The 17,614-nt window shown below is 33.2% G+C and overlaps 1 protein-coding gene across 1 annotated transcript in view; it reads right to left on the bottom strand.

The window, feature by feature from the left end:
* Wasl (WASP like actin nucleation promoting factor) overlaps window positions 1-17,614 on the bottom strand; it is a 79,901-nt gene that overhangs the window by 33,473 nt on the left and 28,814 nt on the right. Inside the window, exons 2-5 of the mRNA XM_047561565.1 lie at window positions 9,318-9,452; window positions 6,855-6,941; window positions 6,273-6,369; window positions 3,012-3,035 (exon numbers count right to left, since the gene is read on the bottom strand). Coding sequence (XP_047417521.1) covers window positions 3,012-3,035; window positions 6,273-6,369; window positions 6,855-6,941; window positions 9,318-9,452 — 343 coding nt within the window. The remainder of the gene's footprint in view (window positions 1-3,011; window positions 3,036-6,272; window positions 6,370-6,854; window positions 6,942-9,317; window positions 9,453-17,614) is intronic.

Here is a 17,614-nt window from a genome sequence, read left to right as displayed (position 1 = left end):
AACAGCAGACATTTCTAATTAATTTTAAATCTAAATAAATAAACACAAGTCTCCTTTAATTATATAAAAAGCAGAAACTTGTCAACAAGGTGAGAGAGTTGAAAAATAGGTGGCCCAGAGGAAGGCCTCTGGTGTTAAGCAATCATGATGCTGAGAACAAATCACTATAAAGTGTATAAGCTAAAATGTCAGAGTGGCTAATGAAGTTAGGCATCTGTGAGGAAGATATGAAATTGCATTTTAGGAATATATGTAACTTCTACTCAAGTGTCTTCTAAATAATTATTCAAAATGATCTGGTAAACAGATACTCTAAATGACATTCTATAACCAAGCGCCCCTTGGACACTGCAAAGCATGGTTAAGGCGCCTAGTGCCACCTAGTGGAGGGCACCAAACGCAGTACAGTAGAAGCACTGCTGTAAAACAGCAAGACAACAAGACTTGCTGAACTGTGGGAGCAAGAAAAAAGTATTGGACTATATTAGCAATTATTTTGATCATCCTTTGTTATGTATATAATAATACCATATTATAATATATTTAAAAATAATTTTTAGTTGTTGATGGATATTTATTTATTTATATGTGGTATTGAGAATTAAACCCAGTGCCTCACACATGCCAGGCAAGCATTCTGCCACTGAGTCACAACCCTAGCCCCTGTATTTTTATATCTTTAAATAAAAAGGTAATGATAACGGCAACACCTGCTGTGTAATTTGACCTTTTACAACATTTCAAAGAAATTTAAAAACCCCTTCATTTATATAAGGAAAAAAGTTTGGGACCACTGCACCAAAGGGTAAAAGTCATAAATCTAAATATTTAAAACCATGAGCAATTTGAGCAAAATACTCTACTACTGCGTGACTCTCTTAGTAGGGAAAATAAAATTGTGAGAATCCACCACTGCATGGAGAACTTTTAAAGTCTATCCATGGAAATTAGATGTCTCTTCACAAATATATTTTGTATATAATGAAAATAATTGCTTTAAAAATACTTACATTCTTTAATTATATGATTTGTACAATATCTATACTTTAAAATCTCAGGTTACTTTTTCCAAAGTTTTTAGAAGTCTTCCCCACTGGTACTCAATATATGTTCACCAAATGCAAAATAATTAATAAAATCACAGAGGTTAAAATACTGGGCACACATCAGTAAAAATTCTAACACTGCATTAGAAGTTCACAAGTGAATGAACTGGGACTCAGCTGCTCCGCTTCCTTTGCTTCTGCCACATACCAACAGTATATCTTCAGACATTTTATTTGCTCTCTCTACGTCTCCAATCACTTGAGGCAGAATCCTGCTCCAAAATTTACTAGTTATGTTATTTTGAGCAAGTTACTTATCTGTGCCTGTTTCTTCACCTATAGGAGTTTTCTTAGAAGGTGGTTGGTGTAAATGTTCATTAAACAGAAGCTGCTATTATTGTTGCCATTATCTTCATCATGACAACTAGTATTTATTAAGTATTATGCTAAGTTCTTTGATCATCTCATTTAAATCCCAGAGCAGTTCTGTAAATATTAACATTTCTATGTAAAAAACAAAGTCAAAGTACATAATACCTGGCACATGGTAAACATTAAAGGTAGTTAGCCATTAGAAAAAAATAAGATAAATTTAATAAGATAAATAACAAAATTTAATAAAACAATACTTAGTTTGTGTTTTTATATCAGGAAAAGAAATTTAAGAACAAAACCAGAAAGCACTTTATTTGCTTAAAAGAGAAACCTTGGGGCTGAGGTTGTAGCTCAGTGGTAGAGTGCTTGCGTAGCATGTGTGAGGCACTGGGATCAATCCTCAGCACCACATAAAAATAAATAAATAAAATAAAGGGTATTGTGTACATCTACAATTAAAAAAAAAATAAAAAAAGAGAGAGAAAAAAAAAAAAAAAAACCTTGGGCTGGGGATGTAGCTCAGTGGCAGAGTACTTGTCTAGCATGTATGAGGCCCTGGGTCTAATTCCCAGCACCACAAAAAATAAAATCAACAAACAAAACAAATCCCAATAATCATCCAATAGTCAATATACATTAAAAACTCTGGGGCTGGGGATATAGCTCAGTTGATAGAATGCTTGCCTTGCAAGCACAAGGCCCTGAGTTCAATCCCCAGCACTGCAAAAAATAAAAAACAAACAAACAAACAAACAAAAATCTTTGTATTATGTAAGTTTTTCCTTGAATAAGCATTCTAAATTCTGACAGGAAGCTTTGAGATGCTTCTTAAAATGAAGCAGCTATGTTCTCCACTATAATAAAGGTTCTTGGAGCAATGGTTCTTCACCCTCACAGCGGTCATGGTCTCTACTTAAATGTACTAAAAGTCACTGCTCCTCTCTCTCCAGAAAAAACAACATAGACAATTATAAAATTTAGCACATAATTTCAGAGAGAGTTTAACAAGTTCAGGATGAAAATCTACTCTAAAGGTCTGGGGCCTTATCTTTTACAACTCTGGTATTCAAGACTCAAAAAAGTAAACAAATTCATCATATTTCAAGTGTTCATTATCAAATTAAAGAGGGCTACAATGATATGAACCTACAATTATTTATAAACACATCTTCACAGTAAGTGTTCATTTTAAAAGGGGTTTCACATAACATATAACAAGTGTGAGACATTTTGAAATAGAAAAAAATGATAAATATTAAAATAGGATATTAACAAATATAGTAGATAAAATTTAATCCTTTAGGGAAAATATGGACAATAAAGTACAGTTTCTAAACTTGGCCAATTTAATTAAGTACTAATCACCTTCAACCTATGATTTCTTCCTTCATGTTAGGAACAACAACAAAAGAAACCCTAGAGAATAGTATGTTTTCTCTCACCTGTCATTCATTAATTTCAAATAAAAACATTATTAATGGCATTAGATCACAGATATTAAGAATTAGGAATTAAATGTATGGTATCATTTCTATAAGAATTAAACTATAATTTTAAATCTTTTTAGTTAATAATTATGAAAGAGCTTACCATTTGGGGGGTCTCGTCTTTTCTCTGTTAGAAAATAAATTAGAATATTATTAGACTTGTGTAATACAACACCAATATGAAAAATTCATTCATTTAAACTCTTATTCCTAAGTAGATGTGCAGGTGGTTAAGGAAGGTTTTTCTGAAGAATATTTAAGCAAACAACTAAATAAAGTGAGAAAGAGAGAAAGAGAGTCAAAGTCCTGAGGCAGACACAGAATGGGGGAACACCATAAAGACTGCACCGGAGAAAGCAAAGGGAATGGTGCAATGAGCAAAGTCAGGAGAGCCAGGGGCTGGACTGTATAGGATCCCATGGTCCATGGTTAAGGACTATGGATTTTATTCAATATATGACAGGAAGCTTTTACAGTGCTGAGAGTAGGGCAAGTGACATAATCTAATCTATGTTTAAAATTTTACTCTGGCTATACTGTGGAAGAGACAGCAGAGGGATGGATAAAATAGCAGTAGGGGACTAGTCAAGGATCTAGGGTAGTAGTCCAGATGACATGATGATGGACTAGATTAAAATGGTAGCAGAAGTTGCAAGAAATGGTGAAACCCAGGACATATTATAAGGCAGAGCCCATGAGGCTCACTGATAGAATTATGAGGGATCATGGTGAGCCTAAGTGACAAAATGGAACATTTTACAGTGACAAGGAAGAGGATCAGCATAGAAGGTACATTTCTGAGTGGGAATGTGGATAGGATAGGGGATACAGGTCAAGTGCTCTGCTCAAAGTTTGGCTATTCTGATACTCAACTCGAGTAGATAGCCTGAAGTCCAGGAAGAGGTCAGAACTGAAGATAAATGTTTGGGAGTAATTTAGTATATATATCATTTTTCAAAGCCATTGTGCTAGATGAAAGAACAAAGAGGAAAAGAGTACCCAGAAAACTTGGAGCACTGGGCCAGACCAGAAAAAACAATGAAAAGCTAGAGTCAATTAAAGCAGGAGAAAAAACAGAATTTTTTAATCAATTCTTTGTATTCATACACCTATATACCAAGTTTGTTCAGAACAAGATACTACTTAGGTTTTAAGAAAATTGAAAAGTGACTGAAGAATTTTAAACAAGTGCAATTTCCTCAGATTTATTAATACAAAATTTTCTGAAATTATAATAAAAATGCCCATAAATAACTGATGAAATGAAATAATCAGTTTAAAACTAACCACAAACCAGAATCAAAAGGATTTAATTGGTGGACAAGTTAAAAATCTTAGCAATGGGAAATATAAATATATTAATCTATCTGGTAACCTGATGATGTTACTTTCTGAAACCTTTAAAGTAATTAAGACTTCCATGTCAATGACTACCAATCCCCAGTTTCTAAGAATGATGTTATCCCTGAATACGAAGAAGAAATATTTCTTAAATTGGTGAATGACACAAATATGGAAATAAAGAGATGATCATAAAAGTTCAGAATATTAAGTTCTAAGAAGCAACTGCTTAAATATACAACACCATCCTGGCTTGAGAACTATTAATGTGATAAAAGGGGGCAGTTTAGTTGAACAAAACAGAAGAGCTAATGTAAAGAATTTGCTAGAAATATTAGAATAGTGTTCAACCAAAATGAGGTATATTTAAGTATTACAGTATTAGTGAGACTGCATTGGAGTACTGTGTTCAAGTATGAACACCATACTGAGCAAAAGACATCAAATCTACTGTGGATTCAGAGCACAGTACTCAGGATGGTAAGTCTATAAATGATCATAGAAATATTTCAAGAATTTGGAACTGGCTAAACTAAAGAAGAGAAGGTACAAAGAGAACATTATAGCTTCCAAAGTTATATAGCTATTGTGAAGAAAAGAAAAGATACTAATGGATTGCTCAACAAGTTGGACCCTACATGCTTAAGTTAAAGAGAGGTGAAGATGGAGTTAAATCAGCATGAAGGGTCACCCAACGATGACTCAGCTGCCTCCTTAATGTCATACTTTTTCTACTACTGAAACACTTTGCCTAAAAGTTTAGGAACTATCCACAAGAAAATTTCTGTGTGAGATGAAAGACACCTTTAACTAATATTACCAATTTCAAAATCAATTTTTTCTTTCTTTCTCTTTCTAAGATCAAAAATATCATGTTTTGACTGTAAGTAGCCCTATAGACACCCTGGCCTAACACCAGAGCATGACATTGAAATAGGCACTGAAACAACTATTCCTGAAGTTGAGGTTACAGTATTACAGCATTTAATTCTTAGTATAGCATCAAATGGTAAATGCTCTTGCCTCCACCAAAGCCAAAAAAATTATTAAGCAGGCCCTTAATAATTCTCCTATTGATTCACTGTAAAAAGAATATAAGATGGCAACAATGAAGCAACATCTTGGCTCACTTTATTTTCATTTTTACCCCACATCTCTCTTGGAATTCACTAAAAAAAAATAAGGATGTATAAAATGGAATATATGCTTTCGCACTGCCATTTTCCAGATCCAACATCTTTCTTTCTTTTTGTATATTCATTCCCGTTTACTGGTGAAAGATGAATATGATCATCTTCAAACTGAGGTTAACATGTACCTTAGGAAATACAGACTCCTTTTCAAGGAGAATAAGATTGTAGCTAGTTTTGAGAGGATTTGTCAGTCTCCACTCCCAAGTTATCCCTCTTAAAACTGATTTGCTTCATAGGAAGATGTTGGAGAGGATTATTTTTCCTAACCGCCCTTTTCTACTTTTTCCACAGCAAGGCCTGGTACACTTATCAAACAACAGTACTACACTGTCCTGCATAGTTCTCTCTTTTATGTGTGTTACAAGTGTTTCATGTACTAAACTAAGCTCCTTATGATTTTATAGCATACAACTATAGGAACAAAAGACAGACAAGGCAATGCTTATAGATCCTGTTTGAATTCTGCTTATTTGCTTCTAAGCTTATCTAAAATATCTGTGGACAAAGTATAAAATACTTTAAGAAATTTAAGTTACAATGCCATTAAAAATACAAATTTAGATTCAGTGTATGTAAGAGTTTTCAAGAAAAACCACTATTTATTCTGAGGTAGAGATCACCAAATTTTTTTCTTCTTTGAAAGAGCTAGACAGTAAATATTGTAGGCCTTGAAGGCCATATGTTCTCTATCCTAACTACTGAACTGTGAACATAGCCAGGTTTTAATAAAGTCGCACACACACAACCAGCTACATTTATACCATAAGCCATTAGTTTCCTGGCCCATTTTATGTAACTGCAAAAAGGGAAAAGAAAAAAGGAGGGCATACCCGATTTTCTTTGTCTCCGGCCCAACAAGTCAGTAACTGCTTTTCGGAATTTTTTTGCTTCTTCTTCATTGGCAAAATTAAGAGCAACTTGACAAGTCTAAAATATTTTTAGCAAAAAGGGCAAACAACAAAACGTAGAAATTTAGTTTTAAATAACAAAAAAGGTGACAAACAAACATATTTGTAAAGGAGAAAAGGTTGATTGCACTGGTAGACAAGAAAGTATTTTATGATTTGAATAACTGATAAGGCAAAAAGCATGAAGAAGTCAGTTACAGAGGTGCATGCCTGCAATCCCAGTGACTTGGAAAACTGAGGTAGAAGGTTTGAGGACAACCTGAGCAACAGAGAGAGGCCCTATGAAACTAGGCAAGATCCTGTCTCAAAGTTCAACAAAAAAAGGAGAAGGTAAATGAAAAGACTATTATGAGAAAAGTTACCTAATAGACATTCAAATAATAAACTCAACAGTTCACTGAAAAACTGAATTTGATTTTCAATAGGGCTCTATAAATATTTGGTATTAAAAAAGGCAAGTAATGGAAAAATTAAAACATGACAATAAAAGAAAATATGACTTACATCTCCAGCAAAGGTATGAAAATATCCTCTAGGACTATTATATACAAAGTTATTGTATAGTTCTTGTTCCCACAATAATTTCCCATCCTAGAAAAAAGTAAAAATTCAAATAAGAGCTACCAAAAAAAAAAATCTTTCTAGGAATGAAACAAAGCAGATGATTCATGATAAGGGAATTGTTTATAATAACAATGACTTCAGACACATTATATATAATTGTGATATATTAGTAATATATTATTTGATAATTTCTTAACAAAAGAGTAAACACTAGATAACATTTATCTTATAAACCCTACATATCAAAATAGTTTAGTTCAATATGTTACTATATAATTTCACTGGCCAGGTATTTCCTAATAGTTACTAGCACAAAGAGCTAAACAGAATAATTCCTAGATCAATGTTACAGTGAGGGAATAAGATATGCACTAATTACCAAGGCACAGTTCCACTACCAATATTTAGACTATGTACTATCAAATATTCCAGGAATATTTCATGCTCTTTTCTTTAGTTTTATAGATGTGTGAAGGTCAAATAAGCCTCTGTACTGCTCACTAATAATGTTTGAATTCTTAACTTTTGCAGTGACCTGTTAATTAAGTACCAGTAAGTAGTGCCAATCATGCTGCAGAAAGAGACTAATGATTAAATCACATCAATGTTAAACTGTAGATAAGAAATATGTTTAACTTTCATACCTAAAGTGGATAACTGTATGTTCAGCAATTGTTATTTTCAACTGTAAATAGGTGGTTGGAAAAACTATAATCATTACCCTATTCAAAAATGCAAGGTTCCACCTACACCACAGTTTTAAAATACGTAAAATATACTGTACACAAATTAACACTAATATGGAATTCCTTTCTTCTTAATGGAGTTGCATGTTATTCCGTTTCTAAATAGTGCTTCTCATTAGTTGTGAGAAATTATCGAAGTACTTAGGAATTTTTTTTCCAAACTATGGATGAATTCTCATCTCTCAGAATCACTGCCATACTAAGCTACTACTAGTAACAGGAGCATGCTATATATCAGCAGTCTTGGGGATGTGTGAAAGTTGTAGTTGAAAAGGACCAACTTACAAAGTACAGTAACTTAAATCTCCTTTAATCTCAGAAGTAAGATCCAGAGATGTTATAAGGTTTGATTGCGATCTATCTGATATCAGTGTTCAGTTTAATGACAGTTTCAGTTTTTTGTAAGTAAAATCCCATTAAACCTATTGTCACATATAAATGTTAACCATGGGAATTTACCTACAGAAAGATGTTAAAAGACATAATGTCGACTTCACTTTACCAAATGATAATTACTTTTATGGCAACTAGAAGAGATGAATACCTGACATAGGGTGTTAAATCTATGACAATGCAGATTTATAATTGAAAGTGAAGGACATAAAGCCATTAAAATTTGAATATACTTATGATAAAAAACAAGGAAAAATGGGTAGAAAATATTTTTTAGATTATATGAATGCTTTATAGAAGAGCAGAAGTAACAGTACATACAAAAGTAAAATAATAGTTGTTCCCTGAAAGGACTATGTATACTTCTCCATAATGCACAAGGTGGAAGAAAAGAGTACCATTAGAAAAAGAGAATGTGCCAAGATCAAAAGGCATAATTTAAAAAAACAGTATCATTAATGTATGGTGACAATGAAGATATAAAATAGGAAACTACAACACTTTCCCCTTAACCATAGAGGGACACGTGAAGATATTCCATGGATGCCTAAAATCCCGTCTAGTACTGAACCCTATATATGTTTATTTTTCCTATATATACATACTTATGATAAAATTTTGTTTAAAGATTTTATTTGTTCTTTTCGGTTACATGACAGTAGAATGTATTTTGATATATGATACATACACAAAGAATAACTTCCCATTCTTGTGGCAGTAGGTGACATGGCGTCACACTGGTTGTGTATTCATATATGAACATAGTACAGTTATGTCCGATTCATTCTACTGTCTTTCCCATTCCCATCCTCACTCCTTTTCCTTCATTACCCTTTGTCTAATCCAAAGTATTTCTAATGATAAAATTTAACTTATAAATTAGGCACAGTAAAGAAAACCAATAATAACTAATAATAAAATGGAATAATTATAATAAACTACAATAAAGGTTACCTAAAACTTATGAATTGTTTACTTCAGGAATTTCCCACTTAATATTTTGGAAACACAGTTGACTACAGGTACATGAAACCACGGAAAGCAAAACCATGGATAGGAGGGAACTACAGTATTCACTTTTTGTTTAGGATATGCTCCCATTTGGTCCCAATGTCCATACTTCATAAACAAAACTCCACTCTTTTGAATATTATTAAGTGCAATTTAATATTACACAAGATAAAAAATAAATCTATATTAAATTATAGTTAGGCAGAAAACTTAATGACATACAGTTTAAAGTGAAAGCAAAACAAAAACCAACCTTAATGTCAAATATTCTTAAAAAATAAGATCTTTGTGGATTGTCCTTAACAAGACAAGCGACACCACTACACTTCTTTGACCACATACAGTTGCGATCTGCTGCATATAACTGTACCACTGCTGAAGACATAGTCTGCAAAATATAAAATTTATAGTCATAAGTTTCAAAATAACAATCAGATGACCACAGACCAACCCTGTTAATATCTTGAATACAACCTCAATGAAAGACACCAAACCAGGACCACCGAGATAAGATGCTCCTGAGTTGCTGGTTCCCCCCAAAAGGAGATAATATGCATTTATTGTTATTTTAAGCCACTACTTTTCAAAGTAACAAATACCTAATATAAAAACCATATAACAGTAATTCTGGAAACTCAACATTTATTAATGCTTAAAATATATCAGGAAACATGCTAAGCACTTCTAAATGTAACTTCATTGAATTGTTAGTGCTATCTTAACCTCATTTTACATTTGAGAAACCCAACACTAAAGGGGTAAGTAATTTGCCCAATATCATACAACAAAGTGGTAGAGCTGAAATTTCAATCCAGGCAATGTGTGACTTCAGATCCTTTATTAAACTGTATCCCAACAAATTAAACATTTAAGTAAGGCAGTAGTAGTATTAGTAAAGGTTGACTTCTATAAGATAGTTAAGCACTTTATAGTATAAGAGCTAAGTCAAATTTGCACGTTAGATTAATGGCTACTAATTATTGGTGCTAGATACTTAATCATATTATCACTGTAGTAGATTATATCTCCTTTTTAAAAGATGGTAAAACTGAGGGAAAAAAAAACTTTTAAGCACCTTGCACAAATGGGCACATAGTGTTAAAGCTACACTGAGAATAAGAAAAACTATTTGAGAGACTATTATCTTGATTTTCACCAAAATAGTACCTAACTAGAATTCTTTTGGTTGCATAGGAGAGAGGACAATTCAGGACATACAAACGACATCTTGGGCAAAAATGCTTTCTAGGACACCTGTTGCAACTTTCCTTCTGGGTTTTATGAAACAATGGAAACTCCCATTTTATTCTAAATTGTATATTATCATCTAGAATGTAAATATTCAGTCTTTCTCTGAAAGTGATAGACATATATACTGATACAGCTCTTATAAGAGCTCTTGTTACAGCTCTTATATTGTTTTCAATGAAAACAATAATCATGTTTTCTGGACTAGTAATGTCATTCCTAAGCTAAAAATTAAGGAAATAATTTAAAAAACAAAAATATAAACTTTTTATGTAAACAAGAATAAAATTTCATATGAATATATATAGTAACCATGTTTTTTTAAAAAAAAGCAATTTAAATAATCAAAAAGAATCTCTTATTCAGTAATTATGATACCTTAGTTCAATAAAATTTGGGTGCTGATCAACAAGAGACTACATTAAGATTTGGGGATTATTTTGTTTTGAGTTTACTATGACTGGGCACTGCTCTCCTTTGGTAAGAGAAATTTTTTAAACTATTATATACACAAATCTTTTATAATGCCAAAAATCTGAAATGTAATATCAGAATAGTGGGGGCTGGGGATGTAGCTCAGTTGGTAGACTGCTTGCTTTGCAAGCAAAAGGCCCTGGGTTCAATCCCCAGCACTGCAAAAAAAAAAAAAAAAAAAAAAAAAAAAACAGGATAGTGTTAGGAATCAAAAGTTCCTACAAACTTCCCCAGGTAACAGTGTTCAATACATATTCAAATAATTTTCTACAATTTTAATGTAAGCCTCTATTTTACGCTTTTTACCTTGAACTGGTAGTCTAAAAATGAGAAGTCATAGCCTCTTATGAAGCCATTTCTAATTAATTCCAAATAATTACTGCAAATGCAAAAATTGCTTCTAAATTCGATATTTAATATATAAGTGCTAGACAATATAAAAACAATAACTATCCCTTTAAGCTCTAGATTGACAGTGGTTTAATTAAACTTTTAAAAACATTCCTTCCATTCCTTTAAAGTAATTACACTAATCTACTCCATCACTTCTTGTCTTTCATAGTTGAGAAGATATTAATGAAAAACAATCTGAGGACAAGTGCTTAGGAAGGGAAATCTATTAGTCCAATGATGTAAGGTTAAAATCTGTTAATTAAAAGGGGGAAAAATCACAGTATCAATTTTTGTAGAAATAAAACATCTTATCATTTCAGATATTTCAATACTGAGTAACCACGATAACACATTCATCCTCAGACTTTATTGTCAAGAGGAACGTATCCTGAGATGTATTCTGAGAAGTGAATTCCCTCTCCCTGTCCTTCAGCAGAGTACCTTCATCTCTCTTGGGTTGATGCTGCCCCAATGAAGAAATATTTCCCTGATCCTCTAGGATGAAATGCTAACTGCTTTTTTTGTGTGTGTTTCTACATTATTATTTTTTTTTGTATCTGTTACTCTGATATGCCACAAATCTTATTCTAAAATAGAATAATCTTCTATATTGATTTCTTACCCATTAAGGAGACTGTAATTCTCCCAAGAACCTACAATGGTTTTGCAAGCCTATATTATCAATCTTCCTATACTTTGTCCCTAAGTAAACAAATATTTGTTCAACTGAAAATTGCATGTTCTGATTTTGATAATGATACTGTGATAATAACTGAAGAGAATGACCTTGATTTCAGGATAAATACCCTAACATATTGTAAAAGGGCATTATGCCTTCAAATTACTCTCAACTTCCTCAGAAAAATAACATGTAAGCATCCATTATATGTCGAGAGAGGAAACCGAGGTGAAGTGTTATAAATGTTTGGCAAATCTGGATGAAGGCTACACAGAAATTGTACTGTATTTGCAATTTATTTTTCGTAAGTACAAAAATATTTCAAAAATTTAAAAAATATTTAAAAGCACAAATGATTCATGAAAATGTAGGACTCTTAGTCTCCTTACATAGCCATGACAGTTTTGACAAAGTAGCTTTCTTTTCAGAGTCATTACTACCTCTGCCACTGCCAAATGACCCCAAACTGAGAATATAAACAAGTACCTGCCACTTCCTCTAGTCCCTTCTATATGCACATCAACTTTGTTAAAAGGAGGGCCATTCTAAGTAAGACCTAGTTCACAGACATCTAGAATGTTTATAGTTTAAATTCCTTTCATGGTTTCAGAACAACCACGTTACATAACAGGTCAACAGAAGATTTCAGATCAGGAAAATAGGTGTTTCTGTGATTACAGAACAGCGAATAGCTTGGAAAGGACTGGAAAATAGCAGGATTCACAGATCCTTCTTTTTAACAAAAAACTGCCTATAACAAATACTAAGATAACATAATACTGAATGAGTATTTACAACAATTAATATTTTAATAATAATATATAATGTTATTAAAGGAAATATTTTAACATAAATACTCAAAATAAGCCAAGTGTGGAAAAAATATGAACTAAAGTCAGCCTTTTCTATAATCACATTGGTCTAGATTAGTAGTTAAATACTCTCAGGTTTACATGTATGTATGTGTCTGTGTGTACACTGGACCCCAAATGCATGAAAACTAATCTGAGAAAAATCCATTTTTCTCAGTCTGTAAGAGCTGGACTTTAAATATATTGCTAAATGTTCTGATGATGTATTCCTATGTAATAACCCATTGTTATACTGAATATGAAATTTTAGCTGACACAGTATTAAAGAATGAAAGTTAAGAAATACGAAGAGTAGAATTCTTGTAATTAATTATCTGTGTAGTGATCTCAAAGAACAATTTTCTAAATAATTAAAGTATTTAAAAAAGCATAACACCACTATAGTTCTATGTTAACCTCAAAAACCCAATACAGAGACCAATAATTTTAAAAAATTAAAATGACATATCTGGTAGTGAAAAAGTATCTCCTAAGTGCTTAGTATGAGTAAAAACAACCCAGGAAAAGAAATCTTGAAACTCCACTTTGGAGAAATCTTACCATCTGATAATTTTTACAATGAGAAATAATTAGAAAAGGAAAGAGAAAACAAAGGAAAATGGTAAGAGATTAAAGAAGAATACAGCAAAGGTAGACAACTCTATAAGAAATAGTTAATTTTAAAAAACCAAAGCTGGAGGAATGGAGGAGGAGGAGAAAGCAGGACAAAAGCAAAAAGTAACAAACAGAATGCCCACAGTGGGGGAAAAAAATGGAGCCAGATAAAAAGAGCAGCAGTATTAGGGATCAAACACAATGAGCCTTTTAGGTCTTAGTAACTATTTAAGAGAAGTACTGTGCCAGACCTATCTGTTCACCAAGCACTTACTGAGTACTTACTATCTATCAGGAATGGTGATGAACAGGGAGGATGGTGGGACTGAAAGAATTAGGCAGATAACACACAGTCTAATGAGAAGACAGGCATTAGTAACTAATACAAAATGCTATAAAGGAAAATTCCAGTATGTAATGAAAATGTAAAACCTAAGTAGTCTAGGAAGGCTTTCTTAAAATAGTATTTTACCTGATGCATCAGGTGAACAAGGTTGGGGGCAAGAGGGAAGGAAATAGCATTCTAAGTAGACTTATCAACAAATTCTACCCAGGAAAACATGAGGGAGAGTTTGAGGAACTAGGTGGAGGTGGAGGATAAGAAAGAGTGGCATGGAATGAATTTAGAGACTTAACATTATTAAGTAATGTCAAACACTGCTTAATTCTCTGGTGTGGAGATATACAGTCTGGAAATCTTGACAGGCAATGTGATAGAGTGGTATACCATTCTTGAATGGCCTCTGATACCTCTTAAAACCCAAGTTCTTATATATTATCCTTTCCCACTGACTTTAGATTTGTCCATGTGACTTTCTTTGACCAAAGGAAAGTAAATGTCAGTACAAGTTTGAAAAGTACTTGTACATTGTGGCCCATTTTAGGGATTGCTGCTGTAGTCTGAGTTAAGACCACATGGAGAGCAAGGACCCAGACTATTAGACCTGCCCTTTCTGAGCCCAGAGCCTTATTATAGACTTGCCAGCTGAATGGAACTGCAAGGGTGAATCAGTGGCACCAGCCAAGTAAATCACCTGGTCAATTCAGAGAATCATGAAAATAAACTGACATTGTTTCATAAAGTGGTTTGTCTGCAGCCACAGTTGAAGGAGACTGTTTTAGTATACTGATTGTTTCAGCATACTGAAAAAAGAGCCTTAACAGATGGTCCTAGCTTTATTCTCTATTCCAATTATAACAGATATGTGTTTAAAATTGCAGTAAAGCTATCAACATTTTAAAACTCACAAATCATAAACATTTTTGACCTCACTTTTATTATCAGCATACATTTTTAAGGAGAACCAGTTTTAAAATAAAAATATTGAAAAGTCATAGTAAAAGCTGTGTTCTGAGCAATAGACCAGGCTGTCATGACCACACGACAGTCTCATATGCTGCCTATGATTTACATCATATGTCCAGAAAACTGTAAATTACTATGTAGTACACACTTTTTGCCCTACCTGCAAACAATCGAAATTACTGATATTAAAACTACAAATAGCAAGGTTTACAGTATTCTGGATTTTCTATATATGCAGATAGTTATATGCACATAGAGGTGAGAGGGAGACAACTCATTACAGACTGGGTCATATTTGCAAATGTGTGAGAATACTTGAGGCAAAGAAAGTTGTGATTGCTCTTTTCTGATTGTCCTTCTATAGCTCAAATGAACCTGCCTAAAAGGAGTTTTTCTTCTTTCCTCATCCTTTCTCTCCCAACGACAGTTAGATTACGGTAAACGTGGTATCTGGGTTTCAATTTTTCAGGGAATGAAGGTAGGGAAGCAGGACCCCTAGGATCCCCTTCTCAGCTCACCAAAGTTTAGCATTACCAGCCAAGACCCAATCCCTGATAACAAGAAAAAGATTTTTTTCTCTCTATTACTCCTTCCCTGAACAGTCTCCAGGAGTCTTGGGTGAGAGAGCAGGAAGGTAGGCCCCATGGTTACTAGTAGGATTTAGTTATTCCAGAATTCAAGAGCCAAATACCTCCTAATAACCATTTCATCATAAGTTTTATCAAACACGTAATCCAGTCCCCTCATTTTACATGAGGTCAATTCATTTGCCGAAGGTCACATATTATGCAACTTTGGATGAACTTCCTAATCAGCTAATTTTATATTCAAAATGCATTATTCAGTGATTCATCTAAGTGCCTAATTTGTTATATTTTGAGGCTATCCCACATAAATGGTTCTCTAAGAACTATATATTCTTAATATAATTTTACTCTTGTACTGCCCTCTGTTTTGCTTACTTTATTTTGGGGGAGGGAAATCGGGGGAGGGGGTTGATGGTGGTGGTAGAAAGTAGAGGAGAGCTGACGTATGAAAAGGATCTTTAAAAAAGAACAAATCCAAATAGAGAGGCTGTATATCCTTAAGTCAGAAGTGGATATGAAGCCAATTAAGTTTTGTTTCAGGGTCCTTTATTTTTAAGGGAACACAGGGAGGTAGTGGCAACCCCTGCCTCATATATTGGCACTCCTTTGTAAGTATTGTTAAAGGTAATCATGGTATTTCCATCAAGGATGCACTTTGTTCATTTCCCAGCAATAAGGTAGCCTATACCTCCTGGAGTAACCACATGATACCAGTCAGCCCAAGCTTTAACCACAAAGAAAATAAAATGAGTGCTCATTAGCTCCTGCTGGATATGGCATGCCAAGATCAAACCTCATGGATACTTCTGGTTAGGGAACAGTGGACCAGCCAACTGTGATCTGGAGATCTTCCCAGGCAAAAAACAACCCTTTTAAGTAAAGTTAATCACAGATGTGCCTTCACCAGTAGTTGGTTTCAAAAATTTCTTTTGCTTTTACAACTATGGATAATGAAGAAATTCTGAGCCAATATGTTAGAGCAAAAGTCTTATTCTATAAAGGACCAGATAGCTAATATTTTAGGTTTTGTGTGTCATACAGTGTCTTTTAACTCATCCTCCCTCCTTTTCAAAAGCAGTCACAGGTAACATAAAAATACTTGTGTTGCAATAAAACTTTATTAAAAAGAATAAGCAGGCTAGATGTGGTTCAGAGGCAATAGCTTGCCAAGCACTATAGAAGAATATTTTTTTCCTATAAATTTACATCACACACAACCATAGAAAAGAAAAGATGTACCCCATTTGTGTACAATGAATCAAAATGCAGTCTATAAAAATAAAAATTTAAAAAAAGAAAAAGAAAAAAATTGTAAAGAAGTGATCCATGAATATGTTTACAAAAGGATAGGAAAAAAGTACAAAGAGGTCTTTCATGTAGGAAACTAATAATAACAGTAATACATTATAAGTAATTATCTATTTTTCTGAACTTTGTGACGTTTGTGGTGTTGTAATCTTTTCTCATGTTAAATAAACATTCACTTTTATACTTGGTTTTGGATTCTTTTTCTTAAGGAGAACATCTCTAAGTTGTATAAGCCACAAAACCTGGATCAGCCTTGCTAGGGGTAAGAAAATAATGTAGTCAGCTTGACAGAATTTTTTATAGAGATAAATGAACAACTATCCAAACCAATATATTCAATTTGCCAAACCAAACTTTAATGAAATAACCATTTAATAGTGATCTTAATCCACTTAAGAAAACTAAGGCCAAACAACTTTTAAAAAAATCATTAAATAGGATAGATAAGAAAGGTCAACAGGTGTGTGGAGGTAAGGGATTCTTCTGTATTTAATAAGAACCTTCCCCCTTCTTAGTAGATGATTGCATAGCATTTGCGTAAAAGCTTGCTGAAATGGAGAGCTGACAACTTGAGGGAAAAACTATCTTGTTTATTATCATACTATAGCAGCTCAGTTAGAACTTTTTAACTTAAGTTATGGAACTTAAGCCAGCTTTCTTGGCCATTCCCACCAGAGGCATTTTATTACTTCACTTAATTATCTGTTGAGCATTTGCTATGAGCCAGGCACAGTGCCAGCTACTATAGTTGTAATGCAAAACTGTGGATATATATTTTTTCTCCTCTAATTATAGTGTACTTCTTATTTGAGGTGGTGGTCATAGCATTTTCACTTCCACAGAGATGTGCCCTCAACAACTCTAGTTCTCAGGTCATCTCTCTTTTCAGCTAAAATTTATTTTTGATAATTCTTCACCTGATCTGGTTTGTGGATCCTTTATCAGTTTGGTCACCACTGTTAAAAAGAAGCTGGTATTTTACATGTGATCTGATTAGTACAGAGTATTATCAAAATGATCAATGAAATAATTGGTTTCCAAACATGAAATGTATTTTGTGTAGCCTTATTCTCATCTATCACATTATAT

This window comes from Sciurus carolinensis, chromosome 8, assembly GCF_902686445.1.
Source record: "Sciurus carolinensis chromosome 8, mSciCar1.2, whole genome shotgun sequence".
Taxonomy (NCBI): Eukaryota; Metazoa; Chordata; class Mammalia; order Rodentia; family Sciuridae; genus Sciurus; species Sciurus carolinensis.
Note: the sequence above shows the minus strand (reverse complement) of the source record. Positions and strands in the feature narration are given on the sequence as shown.